General features: G+C 48.5%; 1 protein-coding gene across 3 annotated transcripts; it reads right to left on the bottom strand.

Annotated features, from left to right (window-relative positions):
• Nucleotides 1-3873: 3873 nt before the first annotated feature.
• TRIM46 (tripartite motif containing 46) lies at nt 3874-18344 on the bottom strand. 3 transcript variants are annotated; one of them, XM_075192606.1, is made up of 10 exons: nt 18221-18344; nt 15843-16086; nt 14625-14968; nt 12618-12761; nt 10460-10555; nt 9271-9524; nt 9017-9138; nt 7346-7645; nt 5386-5683; nt 3874-5237 (listed from the first exon to the last, which is right to left on the bottom strand). In XM_075192606.1, the coding sequence occupies exons 1-10, from the start codon at nt 18281-18283 to the stop codon at nt 4859-4861; spliced, it is 2244 nt and encodes a 747-aa protein (XP_075048707.1). In that variant the 5' UTR covers nt 18284-18344; the 3' UTR covers nt 3874-4858. The 3 variants fall into 3 exon arrangements, with proteins under 3 accessions (XP_075048707.1, XP_075048708.1, XP_075048709.1); XM_075192607.1 differs by having other exon boundaries at nt 3874-5234; XM_075192608.1 differs by lacking the exon at nt 18221-18344 and adding an exon at nt 17989-18076.
• Nucleotides 18345-18764: the final 420 nt, after the last annotated feature.

Raw genomic sequence — 18764 nt, 5'->3', positions numbered from 1 at the left:
TAAATTATCGAGTTTATTTAAAAGTCTGCGATGTGGGACAGTGTCAGAAGCTTTACTGAAATATAGATAAGTTACATCTACAGCCCCCCTTGATCTATTACTTTAGTCACCCAGTATTGAGCAGGGGAAGGTGGGACATCGCTGTGGGAGGAGTCAGCGCAGACATACATCCCCTCGGTACAGGTAGACCGCCATCCTGATTCCAGCTTCAACGGTTGGATCGCCAACACCTACGCAATAGGACGGATGAAGGAATTTTACGCCAAGGGCCGGTCCCAGGGACGATGTTGTGGTGTCTACAGGGAGGCGGAAGACGCCCAACGATTGCCAGTTTGATTTTGGTAAAATAACTCAGCTTCGTCTGACCCTTTCTCCTGGGAATTTATTCTGTAGCCTATTTCGTCAAAGCTCATCTGTGCCTCGGTCTATTGAAATGAAGGGACACCCAGCGGTCAGAATAAGCCTCTTAAGGTTTTTGACTATATATAGCAGAGAAAGTAATATTCATGATGATGATTGTGGTGCAGAAAGTAATTTTGGTGTAAATAAACTAATATTGGGGTGCCAAAGTAATATTAGGGTACAGAAAGTAATGTTGTTGTGCGGAAACAAATCCTGGGGTGCATAAACTAATATTGAGGCGCCAAGGGTAATATTGGGGTACATAAAGTAATATTGGGGTGCAGACAGTAATATTGGGATACATAAAGTAATATTGGGATGCATAAGGTAATATGGGGGTGCAGAGTGTAATATTGGGTTGCCGGGGGTAATATTGGGGTGTATAAAGTAATATTGGGATGCATAAGGTAATATGGGGGTGCAGAGTGTAATATTGGGTTGCCGGGGGTAATATTGGGGTGCATAAAGTAATATTGGGGTGCAGATAGTAATATTGGGGTGCAGATTTAGACATTGTCCGTCTCTCCTGCCCACGCCCAGCGCTGACTATAGAGGGGTTAATCTGCTGTTATTATAAATAGACATGATCCAGCCCAGATGAGGAAACGACTTATTTCATGCTCTACTTACAGAATCATTTGCATCTGAAGTTCACATTTTATTTCGACCAGTAAACAGCGTTTTCCGTGTCACTGACGTTTCGGGTTTATCTCATTGCACAGAAATCTGTTTGTATCGATGCTGTCACTGTATATTATACAATCAGATCAGGGTGTGCCCAGGGGGGGGACGCTGGCGGGGGCAGGGGGGCACTAAACCTAGGGCTGTCACCCCTTGTTGTTTAGGTAGAGACAACCACTGCCACCTCCACACATATGCCCCCCTTGATCCATCCAGCCTATGTAATAAGTTTGGGTGAGGGTCTCGCTGTATAATGAATAATGGGCAGGAAACCAGTGGGTGACTGGGCACAGGTAACAGAGATTTGGGGTGAGGGTCACGAGTAAGCTAATCTGCCACAGTATTTACTCACTGACTCCAGTTTACAAGATAAGGATCGAAACCAACATTTTATATATATAAGAGTTTTTATAGTCTCCTTCGTTAATCTTCGCTGTTGATCCAATAGTAAAGAAGTTGGCGAGAACGGAGTGGTTTAATATGTATTATATTACATCTCGGCAATGCTCGTCCCATCTCATATCCTGTCTGCAATATAAAGTTACACTTTTATGGCACATAAAAGTCATTATTTCCCCATAACTCAGACATGACGTCTGTGTTCCAGGACTGGGGACGTATTGAGATATTTTAGAACAGGAGAAAGGACATTTTCTTTTTCTTTATTCTATTTTGTAAGTACAGTAAAAATGTATTTTAATGACTATACAAGGACATCCTAGAACAGGGGGCATTGTGCCCATCTCAGGAATATGTTCAGAGTCCCCTGATGAGTGAATGATCCCCCCACAGTGACACAGTCCCCGTAGTGACACAGACCCCCCACAGTGACACAGCCCCCCCATAGCGACGCAGACCCCCCTGTGCAGGGTACACAAGGGGGGAGGGTGCCCAGGCAGACAGAGGTGAAAGTGGGTGATAGGTCTTGTTACATTATTGCAGATTTTATCAGCAGAACGGAGGATTTTTCCTAAGAGGTTTCAGTAAATAAATGATTGAGCAATGTTTATTCTACAAGACATATTTCGGGCTGCACCCATCCTGCAGAATTCTCTTCCTCCCCAGCCTCAAAACGTGCCCTGAAAACTCACCTGTGGAGACAGATTGTAAATGAACCGCCCTCTAACCCCTACCTGGCTATTCTCACCCCCCCCCCCCCTGGCTATTCTCACCACCCCCCCCCCTCCCCAGCTGTTCTTACCAACCCTCCCTTCCAGCTATTGTTACCAACCCCCCCATCACCAACTATACTTACCAACCCTCCCCCCCAGCTATTCTTACCAATACCCCCCTCCCCAGCTATACTTAACACCCCCCCCTTTCCCAGCTATACTGAACCCCCCCTCCCCCCCCCGGCTATTCTTACCAACCCTTCCCCCCCTCCCCAGCTATACTAAACCCCCCCCAGCTATACTTACCCCCATCCCCGGCTATTCTTACCATCACCCCCCCCCCCCCCCCCCCAAGACTATTCTCCTCAATCCAAACTTCTGTTGTCCCATATATAAGATTCACACTGAGAAATAAATCTCAGGAAAGTGATAGCACTGGTCTATAAATACTTAAGTGCCTCTTGGGGTAAAGACTTTACCGGCAGATCTGTAAGACTTTGGGGGCCAAGAATGCACTTGAAGAGAACAATGCGGAAATGTTGGTGCAAGTGTTCCCAGGTACTATAGTGTCCGGCCGCCCCCTCTATGCTCAGTGAGGACCAGCTGTAAGGAGAAGACGTTGGGAGATGATATCATATAACCCTTCTCTCTAATATTGCTGGTAGATTGGGGCCCATCAGTCCTCGGCTCAGTGACTTCACCGGTCATTGCCGCAGCCATCTCTGCGCCTCCTCTCACCGCAGCCTCTGCGGTGACTGCAGCTGTCGAACGCAGGGGAAAACCGTCCGCATGGTGCCAATACTGGGCACACAGGAAGGAGGATCAGAGAGATAATGGGTGAAGGACAGTCATGGTTAATGGGTCACACCATCTGTCCTCATTCCCACCGCACCGCACCACAGAAGCACTAGTCACCAACGGCAATTTTATTATTAGCGGCTGATATTACGGCTGCCGTACAGTAACCCCACCCACTTTCCCCAACTACCATATGTAGCATGCGTTACCCACACCTTGTAGATTGTAAGCTCACGGGGCAGGGCCGTCTTTACCTTCTGTTTCATGTCATTGTACATTATTTATATCCCCATAATGTACAGTGCCGGGCAATATGTCAGAGCTTTATAAACAATATTAATCTTAACCTGACCAGCATGAGAATTGGGGTGTAAATGGCGGACATTGGGATCCTGATTGGTTTTCCTACAGTGAGTAATATATTGCAGTGCCTGTATAAATGTACTGTGTACTGTGTATGTCTGACATAGGCGCACTGATGTAATACAGAGAGACGTGCTACAGTGTACTCCCCTATCCTTCTATTATATGCCCCCTGGTAGTTCCTGGGGAGCTGCTGCCCTCTGCTGGACAGTCTAGAGAATTACTTCTATTTGCTGTGTTTGGTCGTATTACTGCACCCCCCTTCCCCCCCTCCAGGTCTTGTGGTTGTTATTTCTGCTTGTGTACGATAAACTGAAATCAAACTATTTCTGAGATAATTACATCCTGCTCCTTATATCCCAGTGAGATGTCCATAAGTTCATTGAGTTTACCCCAGATAGCACCGAACAACCTCAAATATATCTATAGTGACCATAAACTACAGACCATCCGCCCCCCTCACCCAGGACCCCCGGCCCTCTGACGCGCTGCACAGAATAAATAGACCAGGTAAAACTTGTTCCTCTTCATTTTTATTATCTCTGAATTTCCTACAGTCATTGTCTGCATTGTGTTACTTTATTCGTTGTATGTTTAATTAGTGATTAATGGAAACGAGCCTGACCTCTGCTGATCTCATCCATACCTTGTGTGGCAGCCGGAAAGAGATCCTAACCCATCCACATCACTGCCCATCCGCCCCCCACCGGTGGTTCCCTGGAAACACGTCACACATGCTCTTCCTGTAATACTCTGCCCGGAAACACTGGTGACGAAGGGTTAAAACAGAAATGGACTCACCAATCCCTTCACATACAGGAACATGCATGCTACTGACTGGGGGCCCCAACAGGGCTCTGACTGTACATGCGTGAGTGTGCTTGTGTGTGTGTGTGCGTGCATGCGTCCATCGTGCATGCTCAGTTATGTGTGCAGTCACGTACAGAAACTTGTCTTCACGGGGGTTGGTGGCCCGAATCTGGTCCACGTGTAGAAAACGGAAGACGTTCCTCTCCCTAGAAAAGAGCTTTTTTCTCTCAGCAAAAAAAAGTGCATACAAAGTGATGATTATCGATGTGCACGGCTCTAACATGAGACTAGATAAGATCTAGGGGGTTTGGGAGATCACGGTGGGTCCAGCCCGGATAGAGGGAGACAGGAGGTTGCTTAGACGAGGACATTGGCCTGAGAAAGCCACATATATAAATGTACACAATTTGCAATGATGCTACGGTGTCTCCAGGATATGTCAGTATTCTCCCAATTTGGCTACTTGGAGATTGGACGATGTTCTACTTGGTTGTAAGCCTTCATCCACACAATGTTGTGCTCTCTGCACGTAGAAGACCATCTGTCAGGGGTCTCTGCTCTGGAGAAGACGGCATAAGCTGTGTTTCATGGACACCAGTATATTCTAGTGGATATTGTGCACGTAGGGCTGGATTGTGCCCTTCAGTGGGGTCACTCGATGTTTCAGCCTCCGTTTCCACGACCGTGCTGAGTCAGTCTACTTTAGTAAATCCCCCAATGTTCACCCTGCGCTCGTGTTTGATGGATACTAGTTCCTGCAGCTGAAGGGCACCACCTCCGATAAAGCAGAACGCAGGGCACACCGGTCCGGAACAGTCCACACTGCCTTCCCACAGGCTACGGCGGGACACCGCATCAAAATAACCCACTCTACCCTTCTCATAGTCAAGGCAAATGCCCAGCCGCGGGGGTAAAGGAACGGTGCAACCGGTGGGATCCCGAGAACTTGGTGTTGACCCATGTGGCTGAAGGATCTTCCCCATGCCGATGGTCAGGAAGCAAAAGGCTGGAGATACGTCCATGGCGGCATCTTCTGCACCAGAGTCATGGCCACTGTCCGGATCGTACCTGCTGGAGAGCGGAGAAAAAGCGATATCAGTGTACACCCTGGATACCGGCCAACCATGCTCTGGTCTTTCTATAAATCACTATGATAGTCACTATTCTATACACACATCTCCATACAACAGACACGTTCACATCGACCCCTCGTCCTCACCTTGGGCTGACCACGTCCTGAGGCATCTGGAATAACTCTTGCAGCTTGCTCTCCTGCCCTACACCAACTTTGACCACGTAGGAACTGGGGTCCACGGAACATTCCCAGTAGTAGCGCCCCTGCGTGATGGCCACGTCTCCCAGTACCAGTTCCATGGACACGTGGCAGCTTGTCATTAGACGTTCAGCAGCAAAGAGCATGGGTACCCCCGGCACGCTACGTACGGCCCTTCTGTCTTTACTGACCACCAGCCGGTCCCGGGGAAATCCGCAACTACTGTCTAGGAAAAAGTTCAACACTAGAGAGAAGGAGAAAAGAAGAAGTATTTGTACATTGATAATTTATAGAACCACAGAACTCAAGGGAGTATATTGAATATATATAATATGCAATCTGCCAAATTGTGAAAGTCATTGTAATTAAAAACGTATCTTTGTGAATATATTGTCTGAAGCCCTTTAATAAATATATAGATTCACTGGTTTTTAGCTTATTTTTCTGTACATACAGCCCCCTCCTCTACTTCTATAAATCAGATATCATTGGGAGGGGGGGGGCATTATCACCTAGGATGAGCCAAGACGTGATCGGTGGTAGACATGACGGTTTTTGTATTTTTGGTAACCTTTTCAGCGTGAGAATCAAATAGCAGCTTCAGAAATCGTATCCTCTGAGAGCCCAAGAATAAAGCTTCCAAATAAAATCTAAATCTTGGAGTCAAACAGCAGCTTCAAGAATCAAAACTTCCAAGAACCTAGGAATAAAACCATTCGCCCACCAGACGTCTGGACCAAAGAGATGGGAACCTATCTCTGGAAGTAGTAACCCCATCAAAGACCTAGTTACCGAGTGAGCATGGGTGACAACATGCTGGAAGTCACATATAGAAATATGGCCATCACTGTCCAGGGATAAGATCAATTTTATTCATTTAATAATCCTGGTCTGTAGAAACTACTATTTGAAGACAAGGGACAACTTGTCCATAGCTGGTTGAAGTTCTACCCAGAGTCACCACATGGGATAAAGTATCAGGAGAAGATCTAATATCTCCACTTATGAGAGGGGCAGAAGGTGGGGCAGATGTAGCAGAGCAGGAGCAACATGGCCATCATCAGTGGCAGCTGAAGTCTCAGGGGTTAATGTTGGTGGAGATGTAGACGTTAGGACATCAGACGGACTGTCCTTCAGTGACCGGAATGTTTATCTTTAGACTTAGACAGAGAACAAGGCCAACCAACAAACACCACTCAATGTGCATGAGCAAACACTCAGAGATGCCGACTGCTGGCAGAGGAGCTGACACTCTGTGGTAACTGCAGGCTGTTGTTAAGTTGCGCAAGTGGCCGCAAGTATAAGACACGGACAAAATTTTATGTGACCCTAATGTCCAACTCTACATCAAGCCCATAATGTGAAGAAGTATAAGAGGATGCAGCCAATGGATAAGTTCAACAATCGAGGCCAATGGATAAGTTCAACAATTGAGGCACTCTTTATATAGCCACTAAAGGCAATACGATGAGTAGTAGAGACGGAATAATGGTGATAAGGGGAGGAGGAGGGTGAATGCCTCTCTAAGGACATTGTAATAAACGGTCCCAAGGTCCCTAGTGTCCAATCTAGGACTTTCTGGGCTTCCGTTGGTTGTTCTAGGTCTTGGTGGGAGAATGCTGAGCTGTGGTCCCAGAGGGTTCAACCAGAAGAAGATCGCTGCTGTTATGAGCAGAGGACCTCTGCCAGTCTGTTACTGTGCTCTACTTTACACAATAACATCTCCTTGTCAAAGTCCCAGGTATTTCTACTTCAGGTTCCGACAAGTCACTGTCTTGGACTTCCTACACATGTGATATGAAGTATAGTACTCTTAGAACATGATGTCAGCTGTAGTAATGGAGTGGAGAAGAGCATATGTTGGATACAAAAGATACAGCATTGATTTGATATTACGAACACTTACCTGGTGCAGGTGGTGTATGCAGGTAGATGTCCTCACTGTACTCTCCATATCCAGCCTTATTGTACCCTTTAACCCTCAGGACATAGACACTATCAATGTCTGGTCCCTCTAGGATGGTACTGAGGCTCCATATCTCCTCCCGTCGTTGCCAGAGTTTCAGGGCCTTGTGTTTAGGGTCTGTTTTTCGATACTCCACAGTGTAGTGCCAAGCGGGTGCCGAGTCCTGGGGGAGGCGCCAGCTCAGGTAGATCTGATCATACGCATATGTGCGCTGCGTGTCAATAACCGGAGCATCTGGAGCTGTGGAAGGAAGAAGGAACGATGGAAGTGAGAGGAGCACGGTGGCTGTAAATGGAGTCAACTGAGGAGGGATACAAAGAGCATTCCATGCTAAGATAGGGGGAAGAGAGAGATCTCGTTAATGCAGATCCCAGATCAGATAAGGAGCAGGAACACGCAGGCAAAGAGTCAATCCAAGGAGCCTAGAGAGGCAAGAGAGAGGCAAAGATGACAGTGGGGGAAATGCGGAAAAAGGGTGAAGGTCGAAAGAAAGGCAGAGGCGATAGATGGGCAGGAGGGAAAGGAGAAAGCTGGGGGCAGAGAGGTGGTAGGGTGGGGGCAAGACCAGGATTATCCCAAACATAAATCAGATTTTGAAGTAAGAAGATACACGTAAATTAGAGTAGAGGCTGGCTAAGAACTGCGGGGTGGAGGTTACCCTCAACAGTAGATAGGGTAAAGGAGGGAAAAGGGGGAGGGAGGTTAGAGTCTCCGCCTGGGAGACCGGTTCTGTGACTTGCCTCTGCTATATCCTGGACTGTGCATCACACTGTGAGGCCTACAAACAGAGAGAGGGATATGTAGGTCTGAGACGGGCACAAGTGGGCTAGCGGGAGGTAGTGGGGTCTATGTTAACCATCGGAGCACTATCTAAAAGCATGTCCTTACGTGGGAGGTGAAACATCCTTACAACAATGGTAATCAATAAAATTAGTAATATTATACATATTGAGAGATTTACCTTACACTCTGATGTGGTGTCTCATGTGTCCCCCTAAGCAGATGAATTCTCCAAATAATTAGTAACATAACGGTACATTGCGCATGACATCACACACTGTCCTAGCCAATCAGACCTCGTTTAAGGGACCTCTATATAATTTAGGGCATCTTTGATTTCACACAGAGTTTCCGTGGATTATAAAGCCGCGCACAAACCCTCTGTAAGTGTTATATTCTTATATACCGTTGTGCCAGGACAATCTACAAGTCACAGCTGCTCTACACAAGTCATTTGTATAATAAAATCCTGTTTGTGTCATGGGCCGATACACCGGGCAATCCGCGGATAGCGTGTGTGTAATAATCTGTGTATTGTATGTGTGTAACGTGATATATAATCAGCTAGTGAGGTGCCACCGTGTCCTCTATAGATCATACACCCAGCGATCCTGGCGTTGCGGTGATAGGTCCCTGAGGAGGTAACTGGTGGTAAATGGTCTCATTACATATAAAACAAACAACTTTTAGCACAATTTTCCATCAGAACGCAGGCAGTAATCCCAAGTAGCCGTGTTTATGTAGGACACAGAGAATATTTACCGAGTAATGACCTCCTCTTTCGGAGGCTACCCCTCATTCCCAGTCATTGAGGACCGCTCCCAGAATTACCTCTGACAAAGTTCAGCTCCGTCAGTATCTTTAGCTCCCTACTGATGTCCAGCTTGAATGGCGGCAGCGGAGCGAAGGCCGCTGACCGGAAGCTCTGCACAGACTCTATAGCTCGGATGATGCTGAGGACGGAATAAGACCAATATTTACGTAGTTGTCTGGTATATAAAGCCTGACCCCCGGCCCATGCCGTCTGCCCTCTACGTTTGCCCCCTGGTTCTGTGGCGGCTCTTAGTGGTGCCGTTGGCTCTTACCGCTCGTGCAGCTGCTTGGCGGCCAGGACAAAACACGGCTGCTCCGTCTCCTTCATCACCTCGTGGGCGTAGCTCACCAGCCCCGAGTTCTCCAGCAGCGACTGCCGCTCCCATACCTGGGCCTCTAGGACGCAACGCCGCTCGCGCTGTCGCTCCGCGATGTCCCGGGTCAGCGCAGCTTGCTTCTCGTCCAGTGCGGAGCGCAGAGCTCCGATGAGCTGCAGAGCTTCCTCCAGAGCTTTGGCCCCATTCAGCTGTGAACATGATTCTGGTTACCGGGTGATACGTTGTTCAACAGACATTTTACTAAAAACATTATATTTTCTTTAGTGCAGAGGCTGATTGGGGGAGGGGTCAGTGGACCAGTCAGCGGGTGGTAATGGGTGAGGATAGTTCAGATGACGGAATGAGGGGTCAGTCAGTTTAGTAGGAGGTGGGGTCAGTATGGTGGGAGGCGGAGTCAGTATGGTGGGAGGTGGGGTCAGTACGGTGGGAGGTGGGGTCAGTATGGTGGGAGGCGGAGTCAGTATGGTGGGAGGTGGGGTCAGTATGGTGGGAGGCGGAGTCAGTATGGTGGGAGGTGGGGTCAGTATGGTGGTAGGTGGGGTCAGTATGGTGGGAGGCGGAGTCAGTATGGTGGGAGGTGGGGTCAGTATGGTGGTAGGTGTGGTCAGTATTGTGGGAGGCGGAGTCAGTATGGTGGGAGGTGGGGTCAGTATGGTGGTAGGTGGGGTCAGTATGGTGGGAGGTGGAGTCAGTATGGTGGGAGGTGGGGTCAGTATGGTGGAAGGTGGGGTTAGTATGGTGGGAGGCGGAGTCAGTATGATAGGAGGCCGGGTCAGTATTATTGGGGGGGCGGGGTCAGTGAAGATGGTGGGATGGCAGGGCCTGGCAACTGAGTCCAGTCAGTGAGCCCAGTAAGGGACAGAGTCAGCAAGCCCAGTGAGGGGTGGAGTCAGTTAGACCAGTAAGGGGCCGGTCAGTGAGCCCAGTAAGGGGTGTGGTGAGTTAGCCCAGAAAGGGGCGGAGTCAGACAAGTCCCGTAAGGGGGAGAGTCAGTGATGCCAGTAAGGGGGAGAGTCAGTGGGCCCTGTAAGGGGTGGGGTCAGTGAGCCCAGTAAGGGGCGGGCCAGTGAGCCCTGTAAGGGGCGGGGTTAGATAGAGGTATTCGAAGCTGGGTTCATCTCACCTCAGTCTGCCTCATGCTCTCCTCCAGCTCACTTATCTGTCCTTGTACAATAAGCTGACTCCCCAAGATGTACGCAATGCTCTTTCCAAGTTTATCCTGCAAAAAGAGCAACAAATACCATGTAATATAATATTACGCTCTTCATTACTATAAAACCACAAATAGGTTCAGATCAGAGCGCTCTGTAATATAAAGGGAATAATGGACACCTTACTGTAAGATATAAGAAGCTCCCAGATCATATAATAGTCCACAGCTGCAGGTAAGTGCTATTATACAGGAGACCTGTAATAACCTTATATCGTACAGTAGTAGGTGAGCTACTCCTTATCATACAGAATGTGTTTTACCTTTACTAACAGGTATACGTTACATCTCAGGTCCTCTGGGTCACATGACTCTGTTACGAAGAGTCATGTGACCCAGTGACATCACTACTCACCAAATATAAGGATATATTTTATGAAATATTTTTACACACATTTGCAGAGGAGGCTTCCCGCCCCCACAACCCTCGTGCGGACCCTGATGGTCGAGCACAGGGTGATCGGAATGTGAGAGATTACCCCATGGTGCTAAAGAAGACCCAGGACCATCAAGAAGGATCAAGAACCCTGAGATGACTTTGGGTCTGTTGATGATCCATCCGTGGTCTTCCAGAGTCTCCATGGTTGGCCCGAGATGTTGACCCACCAGATTCCTGGACCAGTAAGTTGTCTTGTTACAGAATGATAAGTCATACTGCTGTCATATAGGCAATAAAACACTGGTAAAGAGCTGTGCCCCGAAAATGGAAATGTGACCTTCTGATACAAAGCAGAGGAAGGGGCGATGGTCTTCCTAAACGGGAATATTTAGATAGGTGTCCTTAATGTCCATGGTTGCCAGAAATTTCCCTTCCCTGACAAAGTTTATCTCCGAACTAAGTGACTTCATCCTGAATCGATCCCATGAGGGAAACATGTGGAGGTCTTTCAGATTCAATGCTGGGCAGAAGGAACCATCCATCGTGGAAACCAGGGAGAGCCTGGAGGCGAAACTAGACCCCTCTGGTGCTCTGGGACCAAGCAGTCGACCACCTCATCCGCAAAGCCCTGGAGAGTACTATGAAGATCATTTTTGCAGGTATTTGGGAATCCGGGACAGGAAGAATCCATCCCAGCCTGTACCCTCTGGAGTTACTGTGAAGCACACAGGAGTGAGACAAGGGATCGTCATAGAAAAGTTGTACCTAAGTCCCTAGAGTTTAGCAAGTAGTCTTCGCGACTTTCCACTGTCCGAGGATCGTAGTGGAATCTCTGATGGTCTTTTCTGGTTCTGTAACTGCCCCTGAGAGAGGGGACATAATCTTCTTAAAGAGAAAAGAGACCAAAGGGTCCACTGCCGGTAGTTTTCCACAATTCCAGGTCCTCTTGGAAAAAGGAGCAAAGGGCACCAAAACATTGCAAAGAGCAAAATCAATTATGTGATCTGATCTGGGGGAAATGAAGGGAACAGTCCATGGGTCTGTTTCAGGCTGGTTCTGTGCTTTCATATCTTGGATGGTAAGGGCTGAAGGCACCACCCTGATAATGCGGCTAATGGCCTTCGGTCACCGAAAGAGACACATTGGGTTCTGACTCAGCATCATCGTCCCTGACTTCTCCATCCTCCTCTTCCAAAGAAGAGTCATCATCATTGGCATCATTGTGTATTTGTAGGGTGGCGCAGATCCCGTAGTGCCTGTCACAAGTTACAGGAAAACGGGTCTATCAGTGACTCATCCATAACATGCCTAAACTGAGGGGAAGTCCTTTACCTTCCTCGAAAAGTCAAAGGGGGACTGAATTACAGCTATTGCCCAGGCCGGTTTCAAGATGGACGTGGAAGACATACCTGACCCCCTCCGGGGGTCAGAAGAGAAACTGAGAAACCCAGATTTTGTGCACTTTGTTGGTTTGTTGTGTTGGATCTCCATCTAGTGGACAGTTTACAGACAGATAATTTTACTCTTGTATTATTATCATTATATTGTACTGGTAAGCTAGTCGCTACTACTGTTACTGACCAACTTCTTGATATTTTCATCCTGTGGCCTAAAATACAGTTCCCACTGAATTAGTATTTTACATATTGATTCCACCCTACTAAGTAATACAGACATAACACGGATCCTTACTCTTAGTGCCTGGTAAGCGCTGATCATCGGGGTGATTTTGTGGCCGCTGTGCGTTCGGCGAACGCGGCAGATCTGACAAACCAGCCTCTGACAGGTCTTACAGTATAACACCACCTCTTCCTTGTGGTCCGGGCAAGTGAGACCCTACAGGAGGAAGGAGAACGTGAGACCACACAATCATAATCTACACCTATCTCATCCCATCTGCACTGTTATTGGACTCCTTGCACCCAAATCTCTTTATATCCTAAATCGTTCAACTCAGGTATGAAGGTCAGGGTCTCTCACCTCAGGTATGAAGGTCAGGATCTCTCACCTCAGGTCTGAAGGTCAGGGTCTCTCACCTCAGGTATGAAGGTCAGGATCTCTCACCTCAGGTCTGATGGTCAGGGTCTCTCACCTCAGGTATGAAGGTCAGGATCTCTCACCTCAGGTCTGAAGATCAGGGTCTCTCTCACCTCAGGTCTGAAGATCAGGGTCTCTCACCTCAGGTATGAAGGTCAGGATCTCTCACCTCAGGTCTGATGGTCAGGGTCTCTCAACTCAGGTCTGAAGATCAGGGTCTCTCTCACCTCAGGTCTGAAGATCAGGGTCTCTCCCTTCAGGTATGAAGGTCAGGGTCTCTCACCTCAGGTATGAGGGTCAGGGTCTCTCACTTCAGGTATGAAGGTCAGGGTCTCTCACCTCAGGTATGAAGGTCAGGGTCTCTCACCTCAGGTATGAAGGTCAGGGTCTCTCACCACAGGTATGAAGGTCAGGATCTCTCACCTCAGGTCTGATGGTCAGGGTCTCTCACCTCAGGTATGAAGGTCAGGATCTCTCACCTCAGGTCTGAAGATCAGGGTCTCTCTCACCTCAGGTATGAAGGTCAGGGAATCTCACCTCAGGTATGAAGGTTAGGATCTCTCACCTCAGGTCTGATGGTCAGGGTCTCTCAACTCAGGTCTGAAGATCAGGGTCTCTCTCACCTCAGGTATGAAGGTCAGGGTCTCTCAACTCAGGTCTGAAGATCAGGGTCTCTCACCTCAGGTATGAAGGTCAGGGTCTCTCACCTCAGGTATGAAGGTCAGGGTCTCTCACCTCAGGTATGAGGGTCAGGGTCTCTCACTTCAGGTATGAAGGTCAGGGTCTCTCACCTCAGGTATGAAGGTCAGGGTCTCTCACCTCAGGTATGAAGGTCAGGGTCTCTCACCTCAGGTATGAAGGTCAGGATCTCTCACCTCAGGTCTGATGGTCAGGGTCTCTCACCTCAGGTCTGAAGGTCAGGATCTCTCACCTCGGGTCTGAAGATCAGGGTCTCTCTCACCTCAGGTATGAAGGTCAGGGTCTCTCACCTCAGGTATGAGGGTCAGGGTCTCTCACTTCAGGTATGAAGGTTAGGATCTCTCACCTCAGGTCTGATGGTCAGGGTCTCTCAACTCAGGTCTGAAGATCAGGGTCTCTCTCACCTCAGGTATGAAGGTCAGGGTCTCTCACCTCAGGTATGAAGGTCAGGGTCTCTCACCTCAGGTATGAAGGTCAGGGTCTCTCACCTCCGTTATGAAGGTCGGGTCTCTCACCTCAGGTCAAAATGTCAGGGTCTCTCACTTCAGGTATGAAGGTCAGGATCTCTCACCTCAGGTATGAAGGTCAGGGTCTCTCACCTCAGGTCTGAAGGTCAGGGTCTCTCACCTCCGGTCTGAAGGTCAGGGTCTCTCACCTCTGGTATGAAGGTCAGGGTCTATCACCTGAGGTGTGAAGGTAAGGGTCTCTCACCTCAGGTCAAAATGTCAGGGTCTCTCACCTCAGGTCTGATGGTCAGGGTCTCTCACTTCAGGTCTGAAGGTCAGGGTCTCTCACTTCAGGTCTGAAGGTCAGGGTCTCTCACCTTAGGTCTGAAGGTCAGGGTCTCTCACCTGAGGTATGAAGGTCAGGGTCTCTCATCCTAGGTCTGAAGGTCAGGGTCTCTCACCTTAGGTCTGAAGGTCAGGGTCTCTCACCTCAGGTCTGACGGTCAGGGTCTCTCACCTTAGGTTTGAAGCTCAGTGTTGGCGGTGTTGGTTCGTGTTGAGCTTTCTGGGTACCCCAGGGGTGGTAGAGTTTGAAGCATTCATTACAGAAGCTGGCCCTACACTCCGTGCAGCCTTTGCTGGCTTCCTGCTGGGGCGGTTTACAGAACTGGCACATGATGGCTGTGCTAATATTCACTGTCTGCCGGTATCGCTCTACAACGCGCTCCAAAGTCAGGTTTCGGAAGAGGTTTCCCAATCCTCTCTCCCCAAGGTCCACATCATGGTGACAGGAAGGACATGGGAACAGAACCGACTGTGTTTGGGCAGTTCCACGTTTTCTCCCCGGATAAGTACCAAATCCTGTGAAAAAACAAGGGGTAAGTAGGATGGATGCATCTAATTACATCATGATAGCATGGGGAGGTACTACATGCTACATACTACATGCTACATACTACATGGGAAGAACGTTCCTTTCTGTCTCTTTTATTCCCTTAAATATATGACACAGTCCAGTAATTAGTGTTAGAAAAATAAAATGTAAAAAGTTTAATTTGGAATTACAGTTCCTTTAATTGTACTGTGTCTCTACAAGAATCCTGTACAGCAGTCACTGTCACCTGGTGATATCTCTTCCTCTATACACTCAGTTATCCTGGATCACACTACCTAGACTATAGATATTACTATCAGATAATTAGTATAATACAGCCACCTATTGTGTCTCTACAAGAGCCCTGTACAGCAGTCACTGTCACCCAGTGATATCTCTTCCTCTATACACTCAGTTATCCTGGATCACACTACCTAGACTATAGACATTACTCTTATTATATTATTATTTATCTATTTCCGTCCACAGATCCTGGATATGTCTGTATGACCCACATATATAAATACAATCCTATAAATAAATGACTGCTATGTTCCCTATACACATTGTCCTACACTGCGTACTATAGACTGTAGTACGGATATATTGTGGTGTTATGCTGCCATCTATTGGCTAATGTGAGAACGAACTGAGAACAATGCCAGCCCTTACACGTTGTCCTGGCAGATTTGTAGTTCCTTGTCACCCCCTGGCATACAGTTGTGACATGTTCTTGTGACACAGGCCTAAGAGGATGCTCACATGGTATATTTACGGCGCTGGTCCTCCCAGGGGTAGTATAATCGGACGTGGGGATAACAGGCAGTGGGGAGTACAGAATAAGCCCCAATATGCTCTCACCTGATTTGATAAGCCGCTCCTGCTTCGGGACCACTCTCCTGCCCATCCGGGGGCTTCGGGCGGAGGGGGACGAGGCCGGCGAGTTGGGCTCAGAGTTGGGGTCGCAGACGTACCCCCTCTTCAGCAGGATCTCGGTGGCACACACCTGGCACACGTTGTGCTTACACGGCAGAATGACGGGCTGTTTGTACATTTCCTTGCACACTTGGCACAAGAGCTCACGCTCCATATTCTTCATACTGGTCTGTAAAAAGAGAGAACAGGTGATAACGACCTGCTTCAAGGCCACTTTTTAGCACCTCATCCCCTTATGGCCACCGATCTCAAAAGACCAGAGCGAGGGTCTACTGCGAGCGTGCATGGGTCCGGTTGGTGGAGGCAGAGTACTTACACAGACCCAAGGACCATTTGTGGGAGAGTTCCTCTTGGAACACAGGTCACCTGCACTGGTGGCTCCTGGAAATTTAGAGCCAAACCAAAAAGCTGCATCTGACTACAGAGTGGACCCACTGGCTCGCCAAAGGCGTGGAGTCTAAATAAGCGTTGGGCTTCATCAGGAACTCTGCAAGGAGTTAAAGGTGGTGGCCCTAGGTTTGCCTAGCTAGGCAGCTGGTGACCAAGAAGGAGCTGATGTCAAGGCACAAGACACAAACGTAGATGGAGACAGGCTGAAGGTCAGGGCGGGCAGCACAGGTTCAACATTTAACCTGGCTGCATCGGCGGTCACATGACCCCGATGGCCGCAATAGTCTGCAGGGGGCTCTATCCGAATAGAGCAACCTGATTGGGCACCAGTACTATAAATACTGGTGATAGCGTGCTCGTGGAGCCTGCTGTTCTGCCTCCATTCCTATTGCTCACCTGCTGCTTGATCTATTGCTTGCGTTTATGAATTCTCTGTCTGCTGCTCGCCCTGACCTTTGGCTTGTTGTATTGGATCTCCTTACTCAATACTCACCCTGGCTATAGACCTCCCTGGTCATTTCCTCAGGTTACCAGTCTCCATATTCCTTCTCTGACATTCAGATAAGTCCCTACTACCCTGAATCTAAGTCCTGGGGGTATCTGAGTATCTGTGAGTATATAGCGCTCTACGGGAAAGGCGGTTGCCGTAGTGGAAAACATCAGTCATTTCGCTCAGCTTGTGTCCAGCAGGAGCCCAACACATGCAAAGTTTTCCCAATCTTCCACCCTCTAGTTTTGGATGTTCCTGTGCCCACTGTAGCTGACAGGACAGGAGCCTGGTGTGGTCTGTGCTGTGTGTGCAGAGATGCTCCTCTACATACAATGTTATAACACATGGTTATACACATGGTATAACACTGGAACCAGGCTGGCCATTCTCCTCTCACCTCGCTCACTAACAAGACGTTTTCGCCCACAGAGCTGTCGCTCACTGGATGGTTTTGTTTTGCACCATTCTCTGTAACCTCTAGAGAACGTTGTATGTGAAGTCCCAGGAGATCAGCACTTTCTGAGATACACAAACCCCACGTCTGGCACCAACAATCATTCCACAGTCAGTCACTTAGATCACATATCTCCCCAATCTGGTGTTTGGTCTAAACCACAACTGAACCTCTTGCCCATGTCTGTATGATTTCATGCATTGAGATGCTGCCACGTGATTGGCTGATTAGGTATTTGCATTAACGAGCAGGTGTACCTAATAAAGTGTATGTCTGTTTCCTGTGTATGTTACATGTCTGTTCTCCACCATGTGTGTATGTTACATGTCTGTTCTCCATAATGCGTGTGTTACATGTCTGTTCTCCCTCATATGTGTATGTTACATGTCTGTTCTCCATAATGCGTGTATGCTACATATATGTTCTCCATCATGTGTGTGTTACATGTCTGTTCTCCATCATGTGTGTATGTTACATGTCTGTTCTCCATAATGAATGAATGTTACATGTCTATTCTCCATCATGTGTGTATGTTACATGTCTGTTCCCCCTCCTATATATATCCTCCCCGTGTGTATTATATTACACACACAATCTCCTGCTTCCCGGGTATTATACATATATATATATATATTTCCTCCCCCTGTGTATTATATTACATACAATCTCCTGGCTCCCGGATATTATACATCGGCCGTGCAGGGATTACCTCCCCTCCCCCCGGTCCCTGCCTTCACCTTGCCCCTGCTCCTGGCTGCCATGTCCTCCCAGGATTCGGGAGCGAGGGAGGGTCTCCGGCTGCAGGAAGATGGAGGGATGCAGTTACCATGGTAACCACAGGATGTGCTGCAGGTTAGGCTGAGAGGGGGCTGCCGCTGTACCAGTGTCCCCCTCCCCCCCTCACCACCTTCCTCTATGTCTATTCCTATGCCACATGTCACACACATACAACACGTATGTAGCACTTACACTGATCCTGACCAGAGCATCCATGATGGACGTGAACGCCTGGAAGTCGTCCCCTTCGGCCATGGTGGTCCCGAGCTGGAGGAGAGATGCTGGAGTCACGGAGCGGAGGATGCTGAGGGGAGGGGGGATGCTGTGAGCATGAGCAGTGTGATGGGGGGTGGGCTGTAACCATCCCTACATATAACGTCCTCATCCCATGTACTGCACAGTACCACTGCTGGCTGCCTTACTCTGTGTTACTGCACAGTACTACTGCTCTCACTGCTGGCTGTGTTACTCTGTGTTACTGCACAGTACCACTGCTCTCACTGCTGGCTGTGTTACTCTGTGTTACTGCACAGTACTACTGCTCTCACTGCTGGCTGCCTTACTCTGTGTTACTGCACAGTACTACTGCTCTCACTGCTGGCTGTGTTACTCTGTGTTACTGCACAGTACCACTGCTCTCACTGCTGGTTGTGTTACTCTGTGTTACTGCACAGTACTACTGCTCTCACTGCTGGCTGTGTTACTCTGTGTTACTGCACAGTACCACTGCTCTCAC

This window comes from Mixophyes fleayi, chromosome 12, assembly GCF_038048845.1.
Source record: "Mixophyes fleayi isolate aMixFle1 chromosome 12, aMixFle1.hap1, whole genome shotgun sequence".
In the NCBI taxonomy this organism is placed as follows: domain Eukaryota; kingdom Metazoa; phylum Chordata; class Amphibia; order Anura; family Limnodynastidae; genus Mixophyes; species Mixophyes fleayi.
Note: the sequence above shows the minus strand (reverse complement) of the source record. Positions and strands in the feature narration are given on the sequence as shown.

Excerpts from the sequence above, each read along its gene's own strand:
- TRIM46 (XM_075192606.1), bottom strand. The coding sequence starts at position 18,283 with ATGGCCGAAGGGGACGACTTCCAGGCGTTCACGTCCATCATGGATGCT. Across the intron at positions 10,556-12,617 it reads GCGCTTACCAGGCACTAAGA|GATAAACTTGGAAAGAGCAT; the intron begins GTAAGGATCCGT and ends CTCTTTTTGCAG. Across the intron at positions 5,238-5,385 it reads CAGGACGTGGTCAGCCCAAG|CAGGTACGATCCGGACAGTG; the intron begins GTGAGGACGAGG and ends TCCGCTCTCCAG.